The following is a 23,242-nucleotide window of genomic DNA, read 5'->3' as shown; positions in this document are numbered from 1 at the left end:
ACCGGAAGCATGTCTTGTTCACCACGCCAGTGAAGAAAAATGTCATCGATATATCTTTTATAAAAAATGACATTGTCTGAAAAAGGAAAATCCTGTAAGTAAGTATTCTCAAAATTTTCAACATAAAGATTTGCAAGATCAGGGGCCATTGCTGATCCCATCGCGGTGCCGCAAATTTGAAGGTAGAATTTCCCCAAAAAACAAAAATAATTCTTCGTTAATGCAATTGTAGCTAGTGTGATAATGAGCCAATTTGGAATGTGTAAGTTCGATGTTCTTGTCTGTAGCGATTTTTCAATTACTTGTATTGCCTCGAGTTGTGGGATATTCGTATATAGAGATTCAATATCTAATGTGACTAATGTTATATTTGTTAAATCTCCATCAAAATTTTCTAATAGTTGTATCATATGACCAGAGTCCCTGGTAACTGGCTTTGAATATTCAGTTTAATTTTGGCTGGGTTAAAGATAACCAGCTAAGACAATATTCAGATGTAGCCAGTTATCTTTAAACCGGCCAAAGACATACCACATTTTAACGCAGCAAAATATGGCCACTTAACCGGCTTTTAAAAAATTGGCAGATGATATATTATATCGGGTGATATAACTGGCTAGCTGCTAGCCAGGCATATTCAGCGGGGGTAGCCGGTTATCCCCTGCTGAATATTGGCCGATAGCTAGTTAAGTGCTATTTAACTGGTCAGCAGCCATTCTGGCCGGTTAAATAGAGCTGAATATCAGATGGTCACAACTTTCTCTAGGAGTTTGTTCCCAATGTTTGCTGCACTGTCAGTAAGAAAAAAAGCTATTTTTTATTTAAAAAGTACACAGATTATACAATATTCCAAAAAATATGTTGAAACCAATTTGCAGCACAGAAGCAGCGATAAGCACTACTGCTTGCTTAACAATGCTTAAAATGGCACTAGCACGACACACTCTGGTGTCTTGTGGTAAGTATTTATTGTGCACATGCAAACCATATTCTAAAAAATAAAAATGATTTTTTAGCGCTTGGGCATGTTTAAGGGCAGAAATATGGGTGCGGTTTTGCTAATGGACCATCACGTGGGTTTCAGCATGTGCTGATTAATTAGCACAGGATTAGCATGTGAGCCCTTACTGTCTACAAAATAGGTGGCGATAAAGGCACACACAGTAATGGCCACATGCTAATTGGGAATTAGCACATGGCCATAAATGAAAAAATGGAAACTGCGGCCATTTTATAGCTGCACTAAAAGTGGCCTCAGTGTGAGAGAAAACCACATGTTAAAAACAGCACAGGTCACTTTTAGCACAGCTTAGTAAAAGGACCGTTATTTTTTAACATTAAACAATAAAAAAACACAGAGTATAAAAAAAAAGTATCCGAATATTAAATCAAATAATCTAAATTGAAATCAACCTGAGTGGAGGAGTGGCCTAGTAGTTAGGGTGGTGGAGTTTGATTCCCAGCACAGGCAGCTCCTTGTGACTCTGGGCAAATCACTTAACCCTCCATTGCCTGCCGCATTGAGCCTGCCATGAGTGGGAAAAAGCACGGGGTACAATGTAACAAAAATAAAAAACATAGTAAAATCATAAAAATAAAGTAAAAAACTAAAACAGCAGCTAAATTAAGCTGTTACATAAGGGGAAGTATGTGCATATTTTCAATTATAAAAATAATATTGTGCTCCTTGAATGCCTTCTTCTGAAATACATGAAAGTGAAAATTCTTTTCAGGCATAGTGTTACATTCATAAACCCAGAGGCAATTCTATAAAGTCCTTTTCTGCATATGAAATCTGATGTTACTGTAGAAAATGTTTATAAAAATTTTCCCAATTAACAGTGACACATGTAATATCTTTACAGGTTCAAAATGGTTGGTATATCCTATAGGAGGAGCTTGATGCTGATCTCATAGCTATTACTCTTGTGTGCAGCCAATCACAGTGTAGTTCTGGGATGATGTAACGTGTCCTTTGCCAATCAGCTTGCAATTTCCAGGACAGAGGCCCAATTCTGGGAAGGGCACAGAAAGGATCCTTGGTCTGGATTTTCCTGTTGCCACATGTCTGAGATGACATGCAGAAATGTGTTTGTTGGTTTCACTAAATAGATCCATTTGTCATACCTGTGCAAAGTGATATTCAGTAGTACCCAGAATTCGGGAATAAGACCCTGGCACCTGACTTTCTCTCATTTCAAGACGATGGTGCTTCCCTCACCCTTGTGCCCCATAAAACATGAAGAGGGAGCCCTGGTGCACAGGCAGTTTCGAGTTGTCTTACAATGCAGTGCTCCAAAATGTCCATAGTTAAGGTATGCACAGCCTAGAGATGAGTCATTATTCGTTAATGGGATCCTGTGTGGGAAAGAAAAAGAAATACATCTCTAGAAAAAGTAAAAATATAGAATGTGCCCTTTGTTCATTCTGTGCCAAGCTGCTTTGCCTATCTGAACTTTGGTAGAATAGCTTAAAATCTCCTCTGAGTTTCTGAGCATGCATTCTTTGCCAACGGTGTGAAATTGTCATATACAGTAAGATGTCCAAGCCCTATAAATCCGTCTCACTAGAAACTTAACAGCCAAAAACTTTAAAAGGCTCAACTCTTGCTCTAAAAGACAGTTACTTTCTGTTCTTTGGTTGCTGGAGAGGTAGCATGGCCAGTGACCTCAATTAGGTGTTAACTAAAGAGGAAAGGTCCCACTAAACTTTCTTTCTTAGAAGTTCTGAGAGAAGAGAACATTTCTCTGGTAAGTGAACACTATTTTGCTTCATGCTTTGGGAACTTAAAGATTGGGTTTAAAGGAGGAATTGTAGGTTAGTGATAGGCAGAATAAAAATATAAAAAGCAAATTTTACCAACTAATCTCAGTGGAGGGGCATAATCGAACGGCACACCCATGTTTTCCTGAGGACGTCCTCGCAGGACGTCCAGGCGAAGGGGTGGGGAAACCCGTATTATCGAAACAAGATGGGCGTCCATCTTTCATTTTGATAATATAGTCGGGGACGACCAAATCTTGACATTTAGGTCGTCCTTAGCGATGGTCGTCCCTAGACTTGGTCGTTTTTGATTTTTGGCGATAATGGAAACCGAGGATAACCATCTCAGAAACAAACAAATCCAAGCCATTTGGTCATGGGAGGAGCCAGCAGTCGTAGTGCACTGGTTCCCCTGACATGCCAGGACACCAACCGGACACCCTAGGGGGCACTGCAATGGACTTCATAAATTGCTCCCAGGTGCATAGCTCCCTTACCTTGTGTGCTGAGTCCCTAAAACCCACTACCCACAACTGTACATCACTACCATAGCCCTTAGGGGTGAAGGGGGGCACCTACATGTGGGTACAGTGGGTTTGTGGTGGGTTTTGGAGGGCTCATATTTACCACCACAAGTGTAACAGGTAGGGGGGATGGGCTTGGGTCCGCCTGCCTGAAGTGCACTACACCCACTAAAACTGCTCCAGGGACCTGCATACTGCTGTCATGGAGCTGGGTATGACATTTGAGGCTGTCATCCCTGATTCCCTCCGTAGTCATCTGGTCAGTTCAGGCACCTTTTCACGGCTTGGTCGTAACAAAAAAAGGACCAAGTAAAGTCACCCAAGTGCTCGTCAGGGACGCCCTTTTTTTCGATTATGGGTCGAGGACGCCCATGTCTTAGGTAAGCCCAAGTCCCGCCTTTGCTACGCCTCCGACATGCTCCTGGGAACTTTAGTCATCCCCGTGACGGAAAGCAGTTGGGGATGCCCAAAATCGGCTTTCGATTATGCCAATTTGGGTGACCCTGGGAGAAGGACGCCCATCTCCTGATTTGTGGCAAAAGATGGGCGTCCTTCTTTTTGAAAATAAGCCTGATAGTCTTTTCCCCATATTTTAAAACTTGAACTTCTACCACATCATTAATAGCCTTTAGCAGGAACTGCAGGATCTAGTTTAGTCTTCCTACCCACCCTTCCCAACACCCAGCCACCCCTAGGACAACTCTTCATTTATAGTCAGTTATTGTAATTAGGGTAACAAGCAAGGAGTGCTCTTACAGAGTTTTAAATACATTTCATTACCATCTAAGAAGGAAACACTAAATAAATCACACAGTATACCATATAAACTAAAAGACATTTTTATATTAGGGTAATATCCTTAATACTTTAGCAAGTTTTAAATTATTGAAAAACTCAAAAATACTAAGATGGAGTCAGCAGTCCTGCAGCGAGAGGGGTGCTATCCAGTCTTTTGCACTGAGTGTCACATGTATGATTATCTCCCAGTTGGTGAGTGGTTATATGTGTGTGCATGATGCAAAGAGCTCCTAGCTCTCAGAGAATATGTCTGGTCTCTTGAGGCTACAGTAGCAGACTTCATGGAGCTGATGGAGACAGAGAGGTACATAGAGGAGACCTACAGGGATATTGTAGAGAAGTCCCACCTCCAGTCTGGTAGCCCCTGTGCTACCTTGGAAGAGGGAGGTCTCCTAGAAGGAGAGTATCACCATGGTGAAGTAGGAAATACTCCTGTAGCCAGAACCTGCCCAGCAGGGGATGTATTATCATCTTGCACCAAGAATATGTATCCAAGAGTTGCCCAGGAGGGAAGGGTTAGGACAACTGATGTAGTTGGTGATTCGATCATTAGGCATATAGATAGCTGGGTGGCTGGTTGACGTGAGGATCGCCTGGTGACTTGCCTCTCTGGTGTGAAGGTGGCGGACATCACGTGTCACCTAGATAGGATTTTATATAGTGCTAGGGAGGAGCCGGCTTTCTTGATACATGAGGGTACCAATGACATAGGAAAATGTGGGAGAGAGGTTCTGGAAGCCAAATTTAGGCTCTTAGGTAGAAAGCTCAAATCCAGAACCTCTAGGGTAGCATTTTCTGAAGTGCTACCCATTCCAAGTGCAGGGCTCAAGAGAGAGGCAGAGTTCCAGAATCTTAATGCGTGGATGAGACGTTGGTGGGAGGAGGGTTTTAGATATGTTATGAACTGCACAATGTTCTGAGGAAGGAAGGGGCCTAAAGGATGGGCTCCACCTTAACCAGGGTAGGACCAGGCTGCTGGCATCAGCATTTAAAAAGGAGATAGAGCAACTTTTAAACTAGAGACTGGGGGAATGCCGACAGTTGCTCAAAAGCGCATTTGTTTGGGATAAGGTATCTTTCAAAGATTATCACCAAAACAGGTAAGATAGGGTATCCCAATAGTGAGGATGCAAAAGACACCGTAGTAGATCTGCTGTCCTTAAATAAAAATAAAAATCAGACAAAATATTGCAAATTAATACTGTCAAGTACTGAGTATGATGTAAATGGGAACAACAAACATAGTTTGAAATGTCTATATGAGAATGCCAGAAGCCTAAGAAATAAGATGGGAGAGTTAGAATATATTGCACTAAATGAAAAATTAGATATAGTAGGCATCTCTGAGGCCTGGTGGAAGGAGGACAATCAGTAGGACACTATCATAACGGGGTACAAATTATATCTTAGTGATAGGGTGGATCGAATTGGTGGAGGAGTAGCATTGTTTGTTAAGGAGAGCCTTGAATGAAATAGATTGAAAATTCTGCAGGAAACAAAACACTTGTAATCCATATGGATTGAAATTCCATGTGTAAGGGGGAAAAGGATAGTGATAGGAGTGTACTACCGTCCACCTGGCCAGGATGAACAGACGGATGCAGAAATGTTAAAGGAAATTAGGGACGCAAACAAACTGAGCAACACAATAATAATGGGTGATTTCAATCTTCCGTTATTGAGAGTTCATCCTTGCTTTCAAAATATGGAAGTGATTTTTTCCTTTCAGCGCAATAGTAATTTGAACAATACTTTATGCATTGCTGAAATGTGGAATCGTGAGTGTGTAATGCAGAGAACTGGAGGGACTCATGGGACTTGTGGTAAATGCTCTGTTTGCATGAATATGATTGTCTCAAAAGAATTCATAGATCAAAACACTGGAAAATGTTATCCTTATCGACATTATACGGACTGTACATCTCGTAACGTCGTATATATCATAATTTGCCCTTGCAAATTATATTATGTGGGTCAGACATCACGTCCTTTAAAGACACGCCTGATTGAACATCGGCATTGCATTTTGACAGAGAAGACACATGAGCCTATGGTGACACATTGTATGCTTAAACAACACAAGTTTATAGATTTGAAGTGCACAGTGATTGAACAGTTTCAGATTTCGGAGAGAAAGGGAGACATCAGAAGGTTGCTCAGACAAAAGGAGCAACGATGGATCTTCACTCTACAGACTGTAATACCTAAAGGCCTGAACATTGCTATAGAATGGAAGGCCTTTCTTTAAGGTGATTGGTAGGCGTATTGATGACATCACACGCTGAATATAAATGTTAACGGTTGCAGGAAGTGCTAGCCGCCATTATGAAGTTTCCTTGCCTCCGGTAGTACACAGGGCAAATTTGTTTCTTGGATGTAATTTTTGAAAGAGTTTTTTTCCCCTGACGCGGCCAATTTTCGGTGAAACAGGGTTTCCCTGTTGGAATATGTGAAGATAGCAGAATGCAAGTTTGAAGATTTAAGCGGTGGAATTATCTGCTAGGACTGTCACTTGTAAAACTTTGGACATCCAAGATAAGATAAGTAACATTTAGTTACATTGTTTGATTTCCGTGGCTCCATTTATGAAGTATTTTAGAGGACAGATGGACAATATTTATGAAAACATTTATTATGGAGTTTTTTTGACCCATGATTAAAGAGGCACACTTTCTTATTATAAGGTTTCTTTTGGAGGGAGGCGGTGCTGGTATTACTGAGGTCTTTTTTCTCCATTTATTTGTATGTAAAGGTTTCATGTAATGAATCCATGCCTTCCTCTGAATACTTAGTTGTAGTGTAGAAAATTACATGTTGTTGCATTGATTTCAATTACCCAAATATTGACTGGGTAAATGTAACATGTATATAATGTATGTGCAGAAGTAAAGATAAAGAAATGCAAGGAACTATAGTGAAGTGTTTTTAAACATATGCCAGATGCCTTTAACTCATGGGAAGTATGTGAGGCAGTAAAGATAAGCAGGGTGAAGGAGAGGGCGGTTGGAGATTAGCAGAGAAAAAGCATGGGGACGGAATCTGCTGACATTTGCAAAAGAAATTTATAGATTAGCTTTGACATACACAAGGCTAACCATTATGTATAATGTATATAAAAGGAGTGATACTCAAATGTAACCAAGCAAAAACTTGATCTATCCTGTATGTCTGCAACTGCTGTAGTAAGTATTTTTGCTTCCTGTATAATGTTCTTATACAGCCTCTGTCCAAGGGAGGACAGTTGAAATAAACCTTTTTCTTGAACTTTATTGTTTATGTGATGTTTTTATACCTTAAAGCGCTATAATTAGCAAATTGGCGACCGCGGAAGGACGCTGCTCGCTGGTCAGTACGGATCTAGTAGGATCCTTGGAACTGAAGTGAAGAAATTAAGTTAATATTTTTGTGCCTCTTTCCCTATTATCTTCAGAAATGGCCAGCCTGGAGTGAGTAGGTGTCAGGGCATAATTCATCGAAACTGTAAGTAGAAACTGAAGCAAAGATACAGATTTTGTTTTGATTTCCATTGTGGCATTGTTTTTATATTTGCTGATATCTGTTTTTCTATTTGTGTGTTATTTCCTCTTTCTCTTTTGGCTTGGTTTCTGTATCATGAAGCGTTTCAGTTTTAAATCCAAAGGGACTGCCCCAGAGATGTCTGGTGCAGCCGGGAATGTCCCTCCAGATACTCCTTATGTGCTATATATAGATAGCCGCAAGAGTTGTTCCCCCCCTTGTCCATGTTAGGGAAACTTTCCCTTTTGAGTCAAAGCTTATTGCAGAAACCTGTGTTAAATGGGCCAAATATGCGGTTAAAGATCCTTTCCTTGCCTGGCCTGTTACTGGCTCTTTTAAGAAATCAGATCTCATGTCTTTATTAAACTTTTTAAGGGAAAATCAGGCCAGAAACATCTTCATGTACTGAATCTTTTTACAAGTCTCCTTCTGTTTTTTTTCAAATTGAACAACTGGTACTCTGGAAGAACTTCACTCACAAAACGTGGAAGGATCCGGTTTACATTGGACCGTTCACTATTAAGGAATTAACCGCCACTGCAGCCCGACTCACGGACCACACAACATGGGTACATTTGGCAGACCTCCGCCCCTGTCCGTCACCATCCTCCTCCTCAGCACAGTCCTAGTTTTCTTATTGCCCGGACACACCTCTGCTAACACCTACATTGAGCACATTCAAATGGCAGCTAAGACATTGAACTTGACTGACTGTATTATATATACGCCTGTGATGTCATCTTTTTCTTCTGTTCCCGCTACAATCTTTAGACATACTATGATATCTTTGAGTGGTCATGGTGTATGTGCTATTGTTAATGATACATCCTGTTGCACAGTGATAAGGAATCAATCTATTATAGTAAAGAATGCAATGCAAAGGATCCTTTCCCTTGCTAAATTGAAGGTATCAGATTATGAGGGATTATTGGATAGTTCTTGGTGGGATACAATTACATCACGGTTTAAGAATTTGACCCCATGGTTAAAAGGTATACTCATGTTCTTCCTTACTGTGTTTATAGTGCTACTGGTATTGTTATGTTGTACTCCTTGTCTTATGGCCATTTGTCGCAAGGTATGTGAACAAACACTTAATTTGACAGTTCCAGTTCATGTGAATGAACAGTATGAAATGCTGCACATCGCAGAAGCAAACAAATATGACAATTTGAAAAGTAATATAAACCATGCACAATGAAGTATCACTGTACGGTTTGATAATGCCCAGGTTTGATAGAAACTGTTGTGAAACGCCATGACGGCCTGATGAGCGCATGTTATACATAGTGTTCACTAGCTAACAGTGTGTCCAACTATAACCTGGTCAAGCCTATGGTGAACCTTGTGACAAGGTTCAAGGGAGGATTTGTATATAATGTATGTGCGGAAGTAAAGATAAAGAAGTGCAAGGAACTGTAGTGAAGTGTTTTTAAACATATGCCAGATGCCTTTAACTCATGGGAAGTATGTGAGGCAGTAAAGATAAGCAGGGTGAAGGAGAGGGCGGTTGGAGATTAGCAGAGAAAAAGCATGGGAACGGAATCTGCTGACATTTGCAAAAGAAATTTATAGATTAGCTTTGACATACACAAGGCTAACCATTGTGTATAATGTATATAAAAGGAGTGTAACCAAGCAAAAACTTGATCTATCCTGTATGTCTGCAACTGCTGTAGTAAGTATTTTTGCTTCCTGTATAATGTTCTTATACAGCCTCTGTCCAAGGGAGGACAGTTGAAATAAACCTTTTTCTTGAACTTTATTGTTTATGTGATGTTTTTATACCTTAAAGCGCTATAATTAGCAAACATCAGGGCATGCTAGTGAGGTAAAATTCCTTGACGGAATCAAGGATTGCTTTATGGAGCAGCTGGTACAGAAGCCGACAAGAGAAGGAAAAATTCTAGACCTAGTCCTTATTGAAGCGCATGATCTGGTGCGGCAGGTAATGGTGCTGGGGCCACCTGATAACAGTGATCATGATCGATTTTGATATCAGCTTTGAAGTAACTATACTCAGGAAATCAAATATGTTAGCGTTTAGCTTTAAAAAAAGAGACTGAGATAAAATGAGAAGAATGGTGAAAAAAAAAACTTAGAGGAGCAGCTCTGAGGGTGAAAAATTTACATCAGGCATGGATGCTGTTCAAAAACACCATCCTGGAAGCCCAGGCCAAATATATTCTGCATATTAAAAAAGGAGGATGGAAGACCAAACAACAGCCGGCATGGTTAAAAAGTGAGGTGAGGGAAGCTATTAAAGCTAAAAGAAAGTCCTTCAGAAAATGGAAGAAGGAACTTACGGAAAATAGTAAGAAACAGCATAAGGAATGTCAAGTCAAATTCAAAGCGCTGATAAGGAAGGTAAAGAGGGACTTTGAAAAAATGATTGCTTTGGAGGCAAAAACACATAGTAAAATGTTTTTAGGTACATTAAAAGCAGGAAGCTGGCATAAGAATCATTTGGACTTCTAGATGACCGAGGGGTAAAAGGGGCGATTAGGGAAGATAAAGACGTAGCAAAGAGATTAAATGAATTCTTTGCTTCGGTTTTCACCAAGGAAGCTTTGGGAGAGATACCGATGCCAGAAATGGTATTCAAAGCTGACGAGTCAGAGAAACTGAATGAAATCTTTATAAACCTAGAGGATATAATGGGGCAATTCTAAAAATTGAAGAGTAGTAAATCTCCTGGACCGGATGGTATTCATCCCAGAGTACTTATAGAAATGAAAAATGAACTTACGGAACTAACTATTGTTAGTAATTTGTAATTTATCCTTAAAATCAAGAATGGTAGCGGAAGATTGGAGGATGGCCAATGTAACGCCAACTTTTTAAAAAGGTTCCAGAGGAGGTCCGGGAAATTATAGACTGGTGAGTCTGACATCAGTGCTGGGAAAAATGGTAGAGACTATTATAAAAAACAAAATTACAGAGCATATTCAAAATCATGGATTAATGAGACAAAGAGGGGCATAATCGAATGGTGCCGGCGAAATAGATCGCCGGCGATCTATTGTGGCGGCGGCGCAACAGCTGGCCGGAACCGTATTATCAAAAAAATGGCCGGCCATCTTTGTTTTGATAATACAGTTGGAACCGGCCAAATGCCTTGGATTTAGCCGGGTTTGAGATGACCACTTTTGTTTTTCAGCGGTAATGGAAGCTAAAAGCGGCCATCTCAACCCCGGCTACATCCAAGGCATTTGGTCGTGGGAGGAGCAAGCATTTGTAGTGCACTGGTCCCCATGACATGCCAGGTCACCAACCGGGCACCCTAGGGGGTAATTCTAAAAATTTTAAAAAAATACACAAATAGCTCCCAGGTGCATAGCTCCCTTACCTTGGGTGCTGAGCCCCCCAACTCCTTCCCAAACCCCACTCCCCACAAATCTACACCAATACCATAGCCCTTATTGGTGAAGGGGGGCACCTACAAGTGGATACAGTGGGTTTTGGGCGGGGGTTTGGAGGGCTCAACACTTACCACCAGAAGTGTAACAGATGCGGGGGGGGGGGGGGGGGGGGGGGATGTGCCTGGGTCCGCCTGCCTGAAGTCCACTGCAACCAACAAAAACTGTTCCAGGGACCTGCATACTGCTGTCAGGGAGCTGGGTATGACATTTGAGGCTGGCATACAGACTGGCAAAAAAGGTTTTTATTTTTATTTTTTTAGTGTGGGAGGGGGTTGGTGACCACTGGGGGAGTATGGGGAGGTCATCCCCCATTGCCTCCGGTGGTCATCTTGTGAGTTGAGGCACCTTTTTGAGGCTTGATCGTGAAAATAAAAGGAGCAAGGAAACACCGATTAACGCCGTTTTTTTCCATTATCCGCGAAAGCCAGACATCTAGTAGCCACGCCCATGCCCGCCCATGTCCCGCCTTCGCTACATCGCCGACATGCCCCCTTGAACTTTCGCTGGCTCGGCGACGGGAAAGCGGTGATGGTGTCAAAAAAAGGGGATTTCGATTATACCGATTTCGCCGCTTTTGAGAGATCGCCGGCCATCTCCCGATTTATGTTGGAAGATGGTCGGCGATCACTTTTGAAAATAAGAATGAAAGTCAACATGGATTTAGTGAAGGGGTCTATTAGATTTATTTGAAGGGGTGAACAAACCTGTGGATAAAGGTCAGCCACTTGATATTCTGTATCTGGATTTTCAGAAGGTTTTTGGCAAAGTACCTCATGAAAGACTCCAGAGGAAATTGGAGAGCCATGGGATAGGAGGTACTGTCCTATTGTGGATTAAAAACTGGTTAAAAGATAGAAAACAGAGAGTAGAGTTAAATGGTCAGTATTCTCAATGGAGAAGTGTAGTTAGTGGGGTTCCCCAGGGGTCTGTGTTGGGACTGCTGCTTTTTAACATATTTATAAATGACCTAGGGATGGAAGTAAATAGTGAGATAATTAAATTTGCTGACGACAAAAATGTATTGAAAATCTTTAAATCGTGAGAGGATTGTGAAAAATTACAAGAGGACATTACAAGACTGGGAGACTGGACGTCTAAATGGCAGATGACGTTTAATGTGAGCAAGTGCAAAGTGATGCATGTAGGAAAGAGGAACCCAAATTATAGCTATGTCATGCAAGATTCCACGTTAGGAATCACCGACCAAGAAAGGGATCTAGGTGTCAGCGTTGATGATATGTTGAAACCTTCTGCTCAGTGTGCTGCGGCGGCTAAGAAAGCAAATGGAATGTTAGGTATTATTAGGAAAGGAATGGAAAACAAAAATGAGGATGTTATAATGCCTTTGTATCGGTTCATGGTGCGACCGCACCTCGAATATTGTGTTCAATTCTGGTTGCCACATCTGAAAAAAGGTAGAGTGGAATTAGAAAAAGTGCAGAGAAGGGCGATGGAAATGATAAAGTGGATGGGACAACTTCCCTATGAGGAAAGGCTAAAGCGGCTGGGGGTCTTCAGCATGGAGAAATGACAACTGAGGGGAGATATGATAGAGGTGTATAAAATAATGATTGGAGTGGAACGGGTAGATGTGAAGCATCTGTTTATTCTTTCGAAAAATACTAGGACTAGGGGGCATGCGATGAAACTACAAAGTAGTAAATTTAAAACGAATCGGAGAAAATATTTCTTCACTCAACGTGTATTTAACCTCTCAAATTCATTGCCAGAGAATGTGGTAAAGGCGGTTAGCTTAGCAGAGTTTAAAAAAGGTTTGGCCAGCTTCCTAAAGGAAAAGTCCATAGACCATTATTAAATTGGACTTTGGGAAAATCCACTATTTCTGGGATAAGCAGCATAAAATGTTTTGTACTTTTTTGGGATCTTGCCAGGTATTTGTGACCTGGATTGGCCACTGTTGGAAACAGGAAGCTGGGCTTGATGAACCTTTGTTCTGTCTCAGTATGGCAATACTTATTTATGTATGTATTTATGTTGTTCTAGAATCCCAGAGTATACTTAGAGATAGAGAGTTCATGGGCTGGAGAGGAATGGAAGAAGAGGGAAAAATCTCAAATGCATAGAAGGTTGTACAGGGTTAATGAAAAGAGAAGCCTCCCTGGGTCCGTAGACAATATGTAATGGCTCCAAGCAAGTCCCAAAGGTGTGTGTGGGAGGGGGGGGGGGGGGGAGCTCCAGTCCTTAGAGTTTGAGGAACCCACTCCATGGAAGTAGAAATGCCTGAGGTACCTGAGGAAGAACATATGTGTGATTCAGAGTACATGGACTGTACTGATACAGAAGCTTTAATGGATTCCCAAGGTAAGGATATATGAAAAGCATACAGTTTATTCCAAATTCTTAGATAAATACTGACCTGCTACCTGTGTATGATAGCTATGAGGTGGAGGGCTAGTGCCTAGAATGTCAAAGGAACTATTACAAGGAGAGGAGTTGTCAGGGGTCCCAAGCCTACTGAAGCTGAGAAGGACCCCAAACAATAGCAGAGACTGGGAGAAATAAAGCACTGTCAGATTAAAGCAGTTTGGAGGACTTTCTCCTTATTACATTATTGAGATTAAAGGAGAGCTTTATGGAAAGGCCTGGAGGAAACTGGATACCAGAGACAGAACTGGAGTTTACTGGAAGCTCATTTGCATATAGCTTGTGGACAATTTGAACCTCTGAATTACAAGTTGTAGGAAGAGTAATCCAGTGTGAAGTTATGTAATAGACTAATGCCAACTTATTTGGATGATATATAATGTTTTTGCTGATGTCTGTTTTGGACTTGTTTGTTCACCATGAGTGTGAAAGGGACCCATGACAAGGACCCTGCTGAGGAGGCAACAGATTGGAACATAGGCTTGTTTGGGATCACCTGCTTTGAGGACTTATCCTGGTAGAAGGAGAATGTTCTGTTATGGAGTGCTGTAGCTTCCTATTAGAACTGTGAATGGATTTTGCAAGTATATGAACCCCTTTTTGAAGACCCCCCTATCTCTTACTGCATGGGTGAATTATCACACGTGTTCACCATCGTGAAAAACTACACTATCTTTGTGAATAATGCACACTTTTTGTGACTGTTGCACGCTCTTTCAAAGGAGTGTGAGCTCTTAACAACATTGCTCCTGTAACAACATAACGAAAAATAAAACATTCACTGGAAAGACTTTGAAAACAAGACAGTGTGAAAATTTGGGAGCTGTACACCCTTAGTGAGGAACTGCTGTCTTCAATCTAGCCATTGGTTAGATTAAGGAGAATTTTCAACTAGGAGCGTAGCCAGACAACAAATTTTGGGTGGGCCTAGGCAAGAAGTGGGTGGGCACCAAGTGTTCTCCCCCCTCCCAACCACCATCAAAAAAAATATTTCAGCTGGCAGGAAAATGCTTCTTTCCATCTTGGCAGTATGCAGCAGGCATGCGCTGAAAACGGAGTGTGTGCAGGTGCCAGTATTGTGTAGAGTAGCGTTTTTGTTACCATCAGGGGGAAGTCTTCAGCTGGCCAAGCTTGAGATCCCCATTACCTACTGCTAAATGTGTGCTACTGGTGGGTGGGCCTGAGCACTAAATGGATGGACCCCGGCCCACCCAGGCCCACCTGTGGCTATGCCACTGTTTTCAACCACAAACCCAGCTGGAAAGATGTGAAAAAAAATCCCTGAAGGATAGCTGGTTAAAATGAATCCATTATACATATTGTGCATAAAAATCTGCCACTCAGTATATGAAGAAAGTAGAAATGTTTCTGCCCCTATACTGCTGTTGCTTCATTGTTTCCAAATCCCTTTGACTTTTTCCTTGCCACATTTGCGTGATCTGTGGCCACTACCATTTACACATACAATTACAAACATGTGTTGTTCAAAACCCATTGCGTGGGAGGACATTTTTTTGATAATGCTTTGAGGGTGGCTGATCTTTGCTATTTCCCCAGCTGAGAGAACGTGCTTTATTTCATTCGATTTAGGCATTTGTTTCTTTGATTTTGTTTTATTTATCAACATGTTTTACATGCATTCATTCAGTTTTTATATATCGGTTGATTTTATTTCTATAAAAATTGAGTTGGTAATATTAAAGCTGTGGCAGTCAGCATTTTATTTTGTATATGCTGGCCACCGCTGTTTATTCTATACCCAGATATTCAGCACCAGGTCATACCTTGATACTGACCCTGAATATCCAGATAACTTCTAGACATGAGTGTAGTTTGACTGTTTCATTTGGGGGTGGGGGAAGGAGCAAAGGGTGTGGCTTCACATATTTGCATATTAATTTGCATATATACATCTCATACATATTCATTATGGCTATTTAACAAAAAACAACCAACACACACACGCACCAGACTAAAATGCTGAATATGAAGCCAGCATATCAAAAACAATAAGGCCAGACACTTTGTGGAATAACACTAAATCCTACAAAAAGACACTCAAAACCTATACAGAAAACTTAACACACAATAGCCCTAACTCACCTATGAAAAGATAGTACTATAAATATTACACTGGACCCTAAAGCACCAATATACCTGCTACTGGAAAACTGTAACAAGCTGGACTGTTACAGATTCCTACACAAACACTACATGCTAGCAGAATCTGTCAGCTCAGTCACATATGCAGGACACGGACAGACCCTCATGTGATACAAAATAGGGACCCACAAAAAACATGCCCTCAAAAACCGAAATATAGACTCTTCAAGAAAGAAAGATTGTAAGCAGTGTAAATACTGGTAAAAGAGAAACAAATGTATTTTCTCCTGTACGCTGCAAAATAAAACAATAGAAAAAAATATACATTTCCCAAAGCAGGCACATCTTAGTCCTTAAAAAGCATTAAACAAAACGAATGCTTTCTTTCCTACCTTTGTTGTCCGAGCATTCTATTTTTCTCCTCCCCTCTGCCCCACCACTCCCAGATGCAGATGGGATTCCATGTGCCCCAATGAAAGGAGAGTTTACTTCCATTTAATTTCACTATATTCCATCTTTATAACACCAGGCTTCCCAAGGTGGATTACAACAACAGTTAAGATGAACCCATCAAGAAACAGGATATCCTCACTGAAATTTGGCCATCTGTATTGTATAGAACAGTGTAGAAAAATGAGCACAAGATACAGTTTATGACTGCTGTTTCTCCACCAGCTGCAATAATATTTTAAGCTGTTTTAGTGATATTCAGTTGTTATTTCTCTCCTCTTCCTCCCTCTACCTTCTTCCCCCGAGCCTACCTTTAATTTGTTTCAAAACTTGCCAGCGGCAGCAATTCACAGGTGCTGCCCTGAGCTGGATGACATCTTCTCTCTCTGCAGCACGTGGCCTGCCCCAGCAGAAACATGAAGTTACCTCAGGGGGGCAGGCCACCGCAGTAGAGAGAGAATGTCGGTCTGGCAGCAAGGCAGCGCCTGTGAATCGTTGCCACCGCCCAGCAAGTTTTGAAACAAATTAAAGGTAGCACTCAGGGGAAGAAGGTTGAGGAGGGAAGAAGGAAAAGAGGAGATGCTGGTCCACGGGGGGTGGGGAGGGTGGAGTTAATTTGCGGTGGCGGCAGCGGGAAGGAAAAGATACCAGAGGAGGAGTGCCTCACAAGACTGCCCCTGTCAATGGGAGACTTTCCCGCTTTGGCGGGAGTGTGGGAGACTTGGTAGGTCTGGCGATGCAGGAGGTGGCGAGCCATTTGTGGGGGCAATGCAACCCCTCGCCCCCCCCCAAACCACGCCCATGCTTCTAGATCTGCCTTAGCTCCACCAGGAAAACCCTAGCTCTGCCCATACAGTGCCAAGGCCAACAGACTGGATTTTTAGTGGCACTATCTGAGTAGGTGTTGCCGAAAATCTGGAGATGACCCAGCGATCTGAACATTTCAGAATAGGAGCCTCTGAATAAGTCCTGCTGAATATTGGGCCCTGAATTTATATACATAATGAAATGAAACAAACAAAAATATTGGGGAAAACTGTAGACCTTACATTTCAGTAAGCCTCTATTGATTTTCTTAAATTATGCTGTGAGTAGGTTGCAGTGTAAACAGGCATAACACCAAGTAAAATAATGAGCAAACCTTGAGAATTAAACTTCCATGTTCAGCACTTTCACTGATGCTTGTGCCTGTGTCAGAGCTGAGGCCTGTATATCAGCCCAGGAGCAGAAAGGGTTACTGGAAGACTTTCTACAACTGCATCCTTAAAGGAAAGAGGAGGAGGAGGTGGCATTCAAAGAACTTGGTGCTTGCTTCCACTTCCACAGGAAGCTCGCAGGAAATGCTTCCATCCCCACAGGAACTCCGCAGAGCAGCTTCCGTCCCTGCGGGAACCACACAGCCCCAGAGGACATATCAGTTTGGATCAGGTATATATATATCAATGAAAACCTGGCGTAAATCCTGGTGCATAGATTTAGGTGGACTGGGCTGTATTCTATAACTACGCAAGTACATTTTGGAACGGCCGCAAAACACCCATAAACATGCCAATAAACCTGTCCCTTTTGAACTGCATGCATTTATTCTGACTTGTGCGTTTCACTATTTAGGCGCAATTCATTATAGAATGCACTTACCGAGTTATGTGCATAACTCATTATTGTCAATTAGTGCTTATTATTGCTTGTTAAGTTCTGTTAAAAAAGCTGATTGGCTTGTTGAGCCAATTCAGTTACGCGCGCAGTTTTATTTTCCAAATATTTTATTAATTTTCAAAGAATACAAATAACAGGAAAACAATGATGGAAAAACATAGGAAGCAAGAAACACAACAAGTGGGAAAGGAAAAAAAAAGAGAAAGGAAAGAAGAGAAAAAAGGAGGGGAAAGCATCCAGGTGTTTAACAAATAAGTCCTTTGTACTGGTTTAAGGTGTGGCCTGAATAGTTTGGAGGTAGTTGTCCAAAATAGACCAAATTTGTTTCTTAGATACTATCATCCGACTTTTCGCAGCCATGGCGAGCTCAAACGTCTCATGCTGCAGGACTGTATTCCACCAGAACTGAATATTCAGCAACTGTGCGTTTTTCCAGTTTTGCAAAATATGCCGTTGAGCAATAGTGAGGAGAATGTCCAATAGTTTTGATTGCGGGGAGGTCAAATCAAAAGTTGCATGAACGGACTTAAAAATTACAATTGAATAAGTCAGGTCATCAGTTATGGGCAAAAGTTTTTGTATAATATTCCAAACAGCCTTCCAGAATTGAAAGATCGGATGACACTCATATAGCATATGAGAGAAAGTACCCACTTGCAGCAAACAGTGCCAACATTTGTCTGATGAGCTCAGGCCAGCAGTAGCAAGTTTTCGAGGAGTCCAATTGGTTTTATGATATAAAAAAAACATAGACTGCAAAACCGCTGCAGAGGAAAGAGGTTTCATAACTTTAGACCAGAAACAGAACCACATATTTTCATCTACCACAGACTCTGTATCAAGCTGCCAATTATGTTGAAGGGCAGTATTGAAGTTGTGTGTTGCGTTAATAAAAATTTTATAAATAGATGAAGCTGTGTGCCCAGCTAATACTAGTGTCTGGGCGTTGGCAAATAAAGAAGGCAGCTGAGATGACAATGATGCCAGCTCAACAGATGCCTTCACACTATGAGTAAGTTGCATCCATTGAAAGAACATAGTAGGAAGTAGAGAAAATTTGGATACCACCTCAGAAAAGGACCAAAAACTATTATCAGCATTAACAATATCAGACAGATAGAACACTCCCTTATCTATCCACTCTTTCCAAAAGAATGGAGCCTTATTTATTAAGATATGCGGATTATACCAAAGTGACTGATGTGATGACTTACTGAGAGGTATTGCTTGAAATTTGTCGAGGTCCAATAAACATTTGACCGTGGAGACTATAATCTGATTAACTCTATGTGATGGAAATGAAGAAGCAGTAACAAGAAGCGGTAAAGTGAGAGGAGCTACCATGGCCTCCTCCAATTCCAGCCACATGGGCTTGTATTCAGAAGCGTGGAAGAACCATCTGCACCCCTGCTGTGAAATGTAAGATTTATGATAAGTGAGGAAGTCGGGAAATAAAACTCCGCCTTTTTCCCTGGTGCATTTAAGTTTCCTCAAAGCAATCTTTGGAGGCTTATTTGACCATAGAAAGGAAGATAATAATTTGTCAACTTGCGCGCAGTTTTAGAACACACCTGGATTTCAGTACACAAATCTCCCCCTATGCGCATAACTGGGGCACCACATGTATATTTTCATTGGTGCCAATGACAGCACCTAAATTTACACGTTACCCCAGTGCCCTGCACTATTCTATAAACCGCACCTAACCTTAGGCACGTTTTATAGAATAGCACTTTTTCTTAGGCGACATATATAGAATTCCCCCCCAAAGCTCCTATTTTTACGACTTTGTAATTATTCATATTGTTACTATGTACTGCCATGTGTGGGAAAGCGCGGGGCACAAATGTAATAAATAAATAATAATAATATAGGAACACTGTTATGAAATTTCCCACCATGTCCTGATTTCAGAGCTAGGTAATTATGTTAGGAACTCCAACCTAGGTGCTGAAATTACAGGCCATATCCTAGTAGATTTTTGAACTAATATTTAAGACATTTTCAGTCACAAAGGGGCTCTTTTACTAGGCCTTGGCAAAAAGTGGCCTGCGGCAGTGCAAGTGCGTCTTTTGGGCGCGCAACGGTCCATTTTTGACTGCATGCTGGAAAAAAGGGCCTTTTTTAAGGGGCCGGAAAATGGACGTGTGGCAACATGAAAACCAGTGCTTGTTCATTTTTGTCCTGAGACCTTACCACCACCTATTGACTTAGCGGTAAGGTCTCATACGCAACCCAGGCAGTAAGCATGCAGAGCGCCAACTGCCATTTACCGCCGGGTAAGCGACCCATGGTAGAAAATAGAAAATATTTTCTACTGCATGTTTATGGCATGTGCCAAGTTTGGAATTACTGCCCAGGGCACATGGTGGCTGGGTGGTAATGCTGATTTGGCGCACACTGGATGCGCGTAGGCCCTTACGCACCTTTGTAAAAGGACCCCAGAGTAATTTGTGTAGGTTAGGCTCAAAATTGAGCTGCCTAGTTGCAATTATGTGGCTGTTTGGAATGTTTTCCTTTTAAATTGTCTTGTTTTTAGGTAGAAGTTCGGAGATCAAGAAGTGATATTATAATATTCTTGATATTGTAACTGCCAATGCAAAATATCTGTATAAATACAAATAAAATAAGGGGAAAATATAATTGAGGTGCTTAGGTTGGACACTCAACCGTTACGACCCTTTAAAAAATCAAAGAGGGAGCTGAGCAAGTGTATTGTTGAGAGACTGCCAGAAGAAAACTGATAGGACAGCAACATTTATCAAGAGACCTGTGGGTCAAGCTGAGAAATTCACATGAAAGCTCTCCTACTTACAAACAGACTCTTGAAAGAGCATGTCTTTTATTATAAAGTACCTGCACATTTTATAAGTGAAAATATCTTATAAACTCATTAATTGCACAAGTGAAAATCTCCCACTGATCTAGCAGTAAACTGATCCATTGTATGAACCAATAGTGTGCCATGGGTGGAAGAAATTTGTGGTGTCAATTGCAGCATTCCTTCTAAGGTGCACTGGAATCCTCCACCTGCGTTCCTACCATCATGGACATTGCAGTTTCATTTATGAGGGGAAGACAAGATCTGCAGGACTCCCATAGGGCCTGCCTGATACTTGAGATTAAAACTGCATTATTGATGTCTCATCTCTGATAATAGGTACAAATGTGGAAGACTCATATACACCTTTGAAGGAAATGCTGTAGCAGTGGAGCATCAATATTGTAGTTGCAATTTTGAGGAGCAGCATAGGCGCCCCGCATAAGAGGCTTGGGGAGGCTAAGCCTCCCCAGCCCAATGGTCGACTTCTGGGTGTTGCGCCCGCCCTACCCGCCCCCCTCGCACGTGTGGTTTAATTGTTTTAGTTCCGTGGCAGCGACATCATTGACGTCGCTTCCACAGAGAATACGGAGGTCAGTTCCGCCCTCTTGGCAGCGACGCAACGTCATTGACGTCGCTACGGAGGTAAGCTCCACCCCTCCGCCCCCTTGGCAGCGACACAACGTCATTGACGTTGCCACGGAGGTAAGCTCCGCCCCCTTTAGCCTCCCCAAAACAGTTGGCTACCGACCGTCTATGAGTAACAGGTACCCTGGAACAGGACCTGCCTGTTCCTTGTGATTGAAACTGCAATATTCATGCAGGTGGAGGTTCTTTGAGTGCCTTAGAGGAAGTAGTGGACAATCTTTTGCTTAGCTGAAGTTTCTCTGGTCATTTATAATGTTAATTTTGACTCCATCTATGGTGAGGACTAAAATCCACTCAACAAACATTTTTATGAACACCAGCACCTGTCCAGAGGACAGTATTTACAACTCTTGATGAAAGAAAACAAAATACAATTTCTCACCTATCCTTTGGCAATGGGGATCCATCCAACCACCGCCATTCATCTTCTTTCTTGAATAGTCCAACCCAATAGTTGTTGTCCCTGAAACGCTCAATGTTTTTCTGCATTCCACAAACAAAGGAAGAAAGGACATTTAAGATGATAGGAAGAGAACGTAATGTTCTTCTGTGAAAACAAAAATAAAATTAGCTTGCGCAAAACCAAAACCTCCTATATATAAAAGACAATTCTGTTTATAAGACTCACAGACTTTTGAGATTGCTAAGATAACACAACTGACTAACTGAGGGGCTCTTTTACTAAAAGGTTGTTGCCCAGCAAGGGCTTGCTATGTGGCAAATCAGAACTATCACTGGCCTAATGCAGCCGCTGACGGTAGTTCCATTCCCATCATGCGGCATTTCCTACACGACAGGAAATTTTTGTTAGTTTTTACTAAAGGGGCTTACTAAGAGGGGAATAACTGAACGGCGCCGGCGAAATACATTGCCGCGATCTATTTTGGTGGCGCTGCAACAGCTGTCCGGAACCGTATTATCGAAAAAGATGGCCAGCCATCTTTTTTTTCGATAATACGGTTTAGCCCGGCCAAATGCCAGAGTTCGCCGGGTTTGAGATGGCCGACTTTGTTTTTCAGCGATAATGGAAATAATGCCGGCGATCTCAAACCCGGTGAAATCCAAGGCATTTGGTCGTGGGAGGAGCCAGCATTTGTAGTGCCCTGGTCCCCCTGACATGCCAGGACACCAACCGGGCACCCTAGGGGGCACTTCTAAAAATTAAAAAAATATATACAAATAGCTCCCAGGTGCATAGCTCCCTTACCTTGGGTGCTGAGCCCCCTCCCAAAACCCACTCCCCACAACTCTACACCATTACCATAGCCCTTATGGGTGAAGGGGGGCACCTACATGTGGGTACAGAGGGTTTTGGGGGGGTTGGAGGGCTCAACACTTAGCACCACAACTGTAACAGGTAGGGGGGGGATGGACCTGGGTCTGCCTGCCTGAAGTGCACTGCACCCATTAAAAACTGCTGTCAGGGAGCTGGGTATGACATTTGAGGCTGGCATACAGGCTGGCAAAAAAGGTTTTTATTTTTTTAGTGTGGGAGGGGGTTGGTGACCACTGGGGGAGTATGGGGAGTTCATCCCCCATTCCCTCCGGTGGTCATCTGGTGAGTTGGGGCACCTTTTTGAGGCTTGGTCGTGAAAATAAGAGGACCAAGTAAATCCGACGAAATACTGATTAATGCCGCTTTTTTTTTCCATTATCCACAAAAGCCAGCCATCTGGTAGCCACGCCCGTGCCCACCCATGTCCTGCCTTTGCTACGCCGCCGACACGCACCCTTGAACTTTTGCCGGCTTGGCGACGGGAAAGCGGCAAAGGTGTCAAAAAAAGCACCTTTCGATTATATCGATTTCACCGCTTTTGAGAGATCGCCGGCCATCTCCCGATTTATGTCGGAAGATCGCCGGCAATCACTTTCGAAAATAAGCCTGTAAGTGTAGTTAGACTCTGGAACTCGTTGCCGGAGAATGTAGTGACAGCAGCTGGACCTATTGAATTTAAAGGGGGTTTGGACAGATTCCTGAGGGAAAAGTCCATTGAACATTATTAATTTTTTTTTTTTTTTTTTTGGGGGGGGGGGGGGGGGGGTGTTGCCGGGTTCTTGAAGCCTGGATTGGCTGCTGTCGGAGACAGGATGCTGGGCTTGATGGACCCTTGGTCTTTTCCCAGTATGGTGGTGCTTATGCACTTATGCTTATGCTG

At 42.1% G+C, this 23,242-nt stretch overlaps 1 protein-coding gene across 6 annotated transcripts in view; it reads right to left on the bottom strand.

The window, feature by feature from the left end:
• Nucleotides 1–1,558: 1,558 nt before the first annotated feature.
• The window catches only part of LOC115457521 (C-type lectin domain family 2 member L-like), a 47,428-nt gene continuing 25,744 nt past the window's right edge, over nucleotides 1,559–23,242 (bottom strand). For all 6 annotated transcript variants that reach the window (XM_030186978.1, XM_030186980.1, XM_030186982.1 and 3 more), the window contains 2 exons: nucleotides 21,469–21,569; nucleotides 1,559–2,358 (listed from right to left, as the gene is read on the bottom strand). In XM_030186978.1, the coding sequence (XP_030042838.1) occupies nucleotides 2,193–2,358; nucleotides 21,469–21,569 (267 nt within the window). In that variant the 3' untranslated portion in view covers nucleotides 1,559–2,192. The remainder of the gene's footprint in view (nucleotides 2,359–21,468; nucleotides 21,570–23,242) is intronic.

This window comes from Microcaecilia unicolor, chromosome 14, assembly GCF_901765095.1.
Source record: "Microcaecilia unicolor chromosome 14, aMicUni1.1, whole genome shotgun sequence".
NCBI lineage: Eukaryota > Metazoa > Chordata > Amphibia > Gymnophiona > Siphonopidae > Microcaecilia > Microcaecilia unicolor.
Note: the sequence above shows the minus strand (reverse complement) of the source record. Positions and strands in the feature narration are given on the sequence as shown.